We start from the raw sequence: 6,048 nt of genomic DNA on the forward strand, positions 1-6,048 counted from the left end.
ATTTATGTTGTATTTTAATGTAAGTAGACCTATCTATAACATACAACCTGGAGAGTATTCCACCAATGACCAGCACGTTTTACGTCACCACATTGCGACGTAAACAAGAATGACGATTTAAGTCGAACTAAAGTTTTTAAATCGCAAATTATTTTCAAAGCTCAAATACTCTAGACAAGTTACTAACATTAAAATAAAGCACACAGAACTGACATGTTATTTTACACGGGGCTGTGACAGCTTTGACTTTAGTAAGACGCTCATCCGGGAGTGCATAAATGCTGATGGGATCGAGCACAGGTACAATCAACTTTTTAAAAAAATGGCTCCATTATCCGAAACATTTAAACATACCACTTATTGCCCGTTTTTTTGTCCGCTCTTCATACCTTTACCCAAGTTCTCATTGTACGTGAGCTTTTCTGCAGCGCTGACATATCCTCACTTAAACTTAATTGAATTTGTCTGTGGCGCTAACGGCAGTCCAAATGCCACATTAATCCCGCCTGTAAAAGGTGATGAATGTCCTCATGCTTTGGCAGCCCAGTCCATGTTAGTTATTATATTTCTAATTTGGTGGATACCACCTCACCCCGCACTCCTCAGTAATGAAATAATTAGTCATTTTGATAATTAAATCTCCTGTGGCGCTGCCGACACGGGGAGGACGTGCGGGAGGAAGAATTGAGTGAGAGATGGCCAGAGAGGAGTATTCAAATGGGATCATTTGTCGCCATTCAAATCCAAAAGACGCACCATAACTATGTGAAATGGCCGCAGTGTCTACTTGCCAACAACTTGCCTGTTGTGTTGAATGATTTATGACGTACCTCTCTTACTGTGTATTACATCAGCTCACAAAAAGTCCATTTTAAAATGTAGCATGACTTCAAACCGAGACAGTTTTCATTATGTCGAATCGCTCCGCCGAAGCTCTCTGCTTCCACTCTCAATCAATTCGCTGCTTAATTGCAATGGTTGCTTTTTGCCTTGTAAAAAAAATAAATAAATAAAAATACTGTCTGTTATTAGAGTGATCGAGGGAGGTGCAGGTAGACATTATTGAAATGCCCTTTCTATATTGAATTTTAATCATGAAAAAATAATAAATGGTTCCATCTAATGCTAATTTGCATGTAGTTATTAATATTGTGGGGCACCACATAAAATATTTGTATTTTTCTCCCCATCCACAGCACATTCGCTTTTACCGTTCGAAGTTTGAAATGTTCACGTGATGCACGCTCTACCAATTTCACCCCGAAATGCAGATTTGTCAACAAAAAAAGCCCTATTCATTTAAAACAGTAAATTTGAACATGTATCTCGTCTTACTTGGTGCCCAAAAACATGAGTCCACACAGATTTAACCAAAAAAAAACATCCCCAGGAAGGAAGTGACCCAAAATTAACTCATTTCCCAGCATTGACAAAACTCGATGGCTAATCCATTTAAACTGAGAGGAGCGGCGATGAATCATCCTGTTTCAGTGCCATTGATGGAACTAGACGTCCCATTCGTTTTGACTTTAAGGGTGCGGCTTATACGCAGAGGCGGTCAATAAGAAAGAAAATACGGTCATTCAAAATAATCCATCTTCAATCAGAATTCACCTTTACTTTCAAATGACCCATTTGAGATTTCTTTTTTTTTTTAATCCAATTTGTAATGGTTCTATTGACTGGATTTCTTTCACATAGCTATTGGCATGTTCCCTTGGCATGAAGTGTCTTGCTGTGCTTGCTGCATGACGATTGCTGCCGTCATAGGCCTTACCATCTATCTCCATGGGTTTGCACTGGATAAACGGTAATGTAAAGGTGCATTTGTAATAGTAGTTGTTAGCCTACCTGGGAGAAGGGGAGGGGCTTGAGTGACAGGTGTTAGCATGTGTTTACATGTCGGGTTTAGATTTGGTTGTTGGTTTTACTTAGGTTTAACTTCTTTTTCTTTTTTTTTGGTTTGTTTACAACGGCGTGTTGTTTTTCCTGCACATCTTTTTCAGAATGCATTCACCCCTCTGACAGATGCCAAAACACGGAGCCATGTTGACGACGTCGGACTTGTGCTCTCCTCCCTCCAGGCTAGTATATACCGGGGAGGCTACAGCCGTTTTGCTCCCTATTAGCAACACTTCCCAAGTGAAACACAAGCTTCCAACTGGACAGGATGAAAGTGAGTGTTTGAGTGTACCCCGACTAAGTGTGTGTGCGTGAACGAATGATTGTGGACGGAAGAGAGACTTTGCTGAGGCCTGGGTATTGCAATACTTGCAATTTAAGCATCCTTTTGAGCATCTCCTAAGAGAGAGAAAAATACAGTATATAGGACTAAAACGACAGCTGATATTTTTCATCTTATACCTCAGATATTTTGTGCTGTGTATTTTGATATTGTGGGGTTTTAATTTCGAAAGATTTACACATTTTAACCAGTAGAAATATATTGTCCATGTTACTATTAGAAGAAAAATGTGTAAGTTCCAAATTAGGACACAGGACATATTTATCGAATTCATATTATTGTACTGTACATACGGTAACACCGACCGACTCTGTATTATAGAGATTTTGTTAATATTTTTAAATCACTCTAGCCAATGAAAAGCATGTATCTCAAAAGCTTGTTTATATTGCTAAAATGATACAAAGGTGTCTTTTTTGTTTCTATTCAGGAGTGTGTGCGTATGTGTGTGGGATATTACAAGAATTTAGAGATTCATGCTTTTCATGGCTTAGCATTGTTTTTTTCTGCTTTTCAACTCTTGTTCTTCTCTTCAATATTTGCACTTGCTAATTTTTACGGATGCATTTTCGATTCGGTTTGGGATCTTGACAACATTGCCATATAAAATGAAGAATTTTGGGGGGAACATTAAAGAGCAAAGCAGTCTAATTTAGGGGTGTCCAAACTTTTTTCCCCGAGGGCTACGTTCAGAAAAATGTTTTTATATGTATTTATTTTTCTAAGTATGAACACATTGGCTGCCATTGACGGCGATGGATGTCCAATCCGTTTGGAGTGGGAGCGCTGCAAATGAGTTGAGGTCTACATGGACTCCAGAGATGTAAGGATTTCAGATTTTTATGTTTGTTTTAATATGTTGTCAGTTTTTGAATCCTGAGCTAATAGTCATCTAGTGTTAAAACTGAGAAGCGCAGCAAAATGTCAGCTCAAACAAAGTTTAATGTGCAGGCCATATCCACGGTGTTTTTAAATAAAAACTAGGCACCGGGCCGCAGTTTGGACACCCCTGGTCAAATTTTAAAAAATAAAGTAAAAAAAAAACATAGAGAAGCAAAGTATTGTTAGTTATTTGAACTCTTTCTGGAGATCATGACTCTTTTTTCTCTTGTTTTGGGGGCGATTGAACTATTTTTCTACCACTTTGCATTTTAGTGATGTTCATTATAAAATATCCAGCATTGAATTTTAGACAAGTGTTTTGTTAGATTTTATTTTTATTTATTTTGTGTTTGTACAGCTATTTGCTTTTCCAAAGATGCTTCACTGCAATTTAGTTAGTTCTTTTGGGCTAGTTTACAGATGACCTCCAATTTGGATTTTAAACAATAGAATCATCTTCCATTGATTTACATAGAGATGCCATTGTAGTCATGACCAAAGTTATTAGTTTCTGAATAGTACAGAGATTGAAAAGGGGTTTGTCCAGTAAATAGTTGATTATTTTGAAAGCTAAAATATGGACAAATGATTGATTTAGTCATGCATCTCAAGAGAGGCTGATTTTTTATTTTATCTTTGCAATACATCAAAAAATAGGACTATGAGAAGCAGCTCAAATCCTTTATTTAGATATGAAGTCTTTCAGTGCTGCTTGTGAATGAATATCGTTCTATTGCCGTCAATTCCAGCCAATGAGTTAATTATAAATTAACTAAACTAATGCATTTCAGTCCTGAGTAGCAGCAATGTGATTTCAATGTTATTTTTCCCCCTTGTTTAAGTATTTCCAATAAATTGTTATAACAGAGGATGCTTTTTGTTTAAAAAAACAAAACAAAACAAAAAAAGTATTTTGTTTGCGCCTTTTTATGGTGTGATAATTTATAAATAATGGGGGATAAGATATACTGTAATAATCAAACAATGTATGATATTTCAACCGTGCAGTGAATATGTTATCTTATATGAACTACATAATGGTATAATGTTTTAGATTTAGACACATAGATCAGTTGTTAGGGCCAACTAGCTCTTTCTATCAAGTCATTTTCCGATTTCTAACGAGTCTTCACACATAATGACATTGTAGTTATGCAGTATATGAGCCCATTGTTTACGCTTTTTGCACATGTAACTTGTAATTTTCACATCAATCTGAGACATATCAGTGCTGTAGATGTACATTTTCTTATTTTTATTCCGTTGATTTTGCTTTTGTGTTATTTTTGTGACATGGCTTACTTTTTTAGACCATCAACCTTAACTCTAAAAAAAAAAAAGAAACAAAATATTACACAATTATATAGATATAAAAATATATCATTTGTCAGCAAGCTAATGTTGTATATAGATCAATCTGTGATGTATTTGAATGATGCTACTTGGGGAATTTGGCTGTAAAGGCCACTTTTAGCACCACATTCAGTTTACAAATGCTCCCAATTTGTGGTGATGTTATGCACATATCTTCCTTTTTTATAATCCCTTTCAAATTCGAATTCCCCTTAAAGGTAGTTCAAAGTTGTGGATGTTCCCACAGACGATGTATGCTCAGAGACAGGATGACTGAAGGTCCTGATGATGCCGAATGTCCAACTCGGCTACTACTTTATCTAAGTGCTGCTTCCAGTAAGTGTTGTGGTTCGAAATGAGGCTTCCTGCACTTTCATTGTGTATGTGCATGTACTATGGTTCATCCACTTGTCAATAATAAAGTTTGGTTTTCTCAATTTCTTACGTTTGCTTTTCGTATTCAATATATTTTAGGACACAAGAAAAAAAGGGGGAAAGTGTGTACATCAACGGTAGGTGTTTATTCCAATGAGTAAGTGCCCTGTGAGGGTTTAAAAAACGGACTGTTTTTTGTTTGTTTTACATTAAATTTAAACCTTTTGTTTTAAAAGATGGAAATCTTTCAGCCAAAGCCCATGTTGTTAACGGGGTTTTTCTGCTCTCTTGTGGTCAAATAGCTACATCACAAAAGTAATAGTCCCCTCTACCTGAAAACTGCAAGAGGTTTATTCTACTAACAAATGTTTTCTACATGGCCAACAGGTGGCACTATTGACTAACCTTTCTTTTGAGTGACATTTAAAAATGTACTATACCATCGGTCATGGCTCATTAAATACTTTGTCAATATTTTAGGAAATGCCAATAGAAATGTGAATAGTGAAGCCTATCCATAAAGCAGGCGGCAGATACTGATCTACTGATCATAGAATTGGTTTGATTTATCTTTTAATTGGAATGGCGTTGTAATTGTTTGTTTTTAACTCGCTTTCGTTTTATCGGTTTGGGCGGATAGACTGACCACTAGCGGCAGCAGTGAATATGACAACTCATTTACCTTTGCCACGCCCTTTCTATGAGCATCTTGAATGAGCAGATTGTTTGTGGTACGAAATATAATACAAACTCCGATAAAACACTGTTAATGTCATTTATATCGATGTCTAACGAGTCGTTTACTTCTTAGGACAAAGACGTGTGCATTTATCTTGCTGTGAAGAGCTGTGATCAACAAGTACATACTCATGGTGCGCTGCGGTAAGCAAGGCATTTTATAGATATAGCCACAATGCTAAATTGTTTTAATCTGTTATTGTGATCATCTATGTCTCGTTCAAGAAATCGTGAAACCAGTCCGGGGTCTTGAAGGGTTGAATATTACGTACCGTGGTAATGGTGCAAATAATATGATAATTGATTAGCACGAGATTAGTTCTAGTCGCGCTTGGCTAATTGCTAAGCTAACAGTTCACGTACTACATGGTGTAGGCACATTGTGAATGGTAAATGTGATGCTAGTTAAGGTAATACGTGGGTGCGGTTTTCAGAGCTGCAGAAAATGAAGGGAA

At 36.7% G+C, this 6,048-nt stretch overlaps 2 protein-coding genes across 12 annotated transcripts in view; both read left to right on the forward strand.

Annotated features, from left to right (window-relative positions):
* Window positions 1-4,917, forward strand: part of rbfox1 (RNA binding fox-1 homolog 1) — a 69,675-nt gene extending 64,758 nt beyond the window's left edge. For 7 of the 9 annotated variants that reach the window (XM_077618712.1, XM_077618715.1, XM_077618714.1 and 4 more), the window contains one exon: window positions 2,007-4,917. In XM_077618712.1, coding sequence (XP_077474838.1) covers window positions 2,007-2,129 — 123 coding nt within the window. In that variant the 3' untranslated portion in view covers window positions 2,130-4,917. Of the gene's footprint in view, window positions 1-1,701; window positions 1,811-2,006 lie in introns of all 9 variants that reach the window. The other 2 variants (XR_013304854.1, XR_013304853.1) reach the window with 1 other exon arrangement.
* Window positions 4,918-5,538: 621 nt separating this feature from the next.
* Window positions 5,539-6,048, forward strand: part of LOC144089145 (mitochondrial adenyl nucleotide antiporter SLC25A23-like) — a 36,024-nt gene continuing 35,514 nt past the window's right edge. For all 3 annotated transcript variants that reach the window (XM_077620050.1, XM_077620051.1, XM_077620049.1), the window contains exons 1-2: window positions 5,539-5,586; window positions 5,667-5,737. The gene's annotated coding sequence lies outside the window, so the exon portion shown is untranslated. The remainder of the gene's footprint in view (window positions 5,587-5,666; window positions 5,738-6,048) is intronic.

The sequence above is a fragment of the Stigmatopora argus genome, chromosome 14 (genome assembly GCF_051989625.1).
Source record: "Stigmatopora argus isolate UIUO_Sarg chromosome 14, RoL_Sarg_1.0, whole genome shotgun sequence".
Lineage (NCBI taxonomy): Eukaryota > Metazoa > Chordata > Actinopteri > Syngnathiformes > Syngnathidae > Stigmatopora > Stigmatopora argus.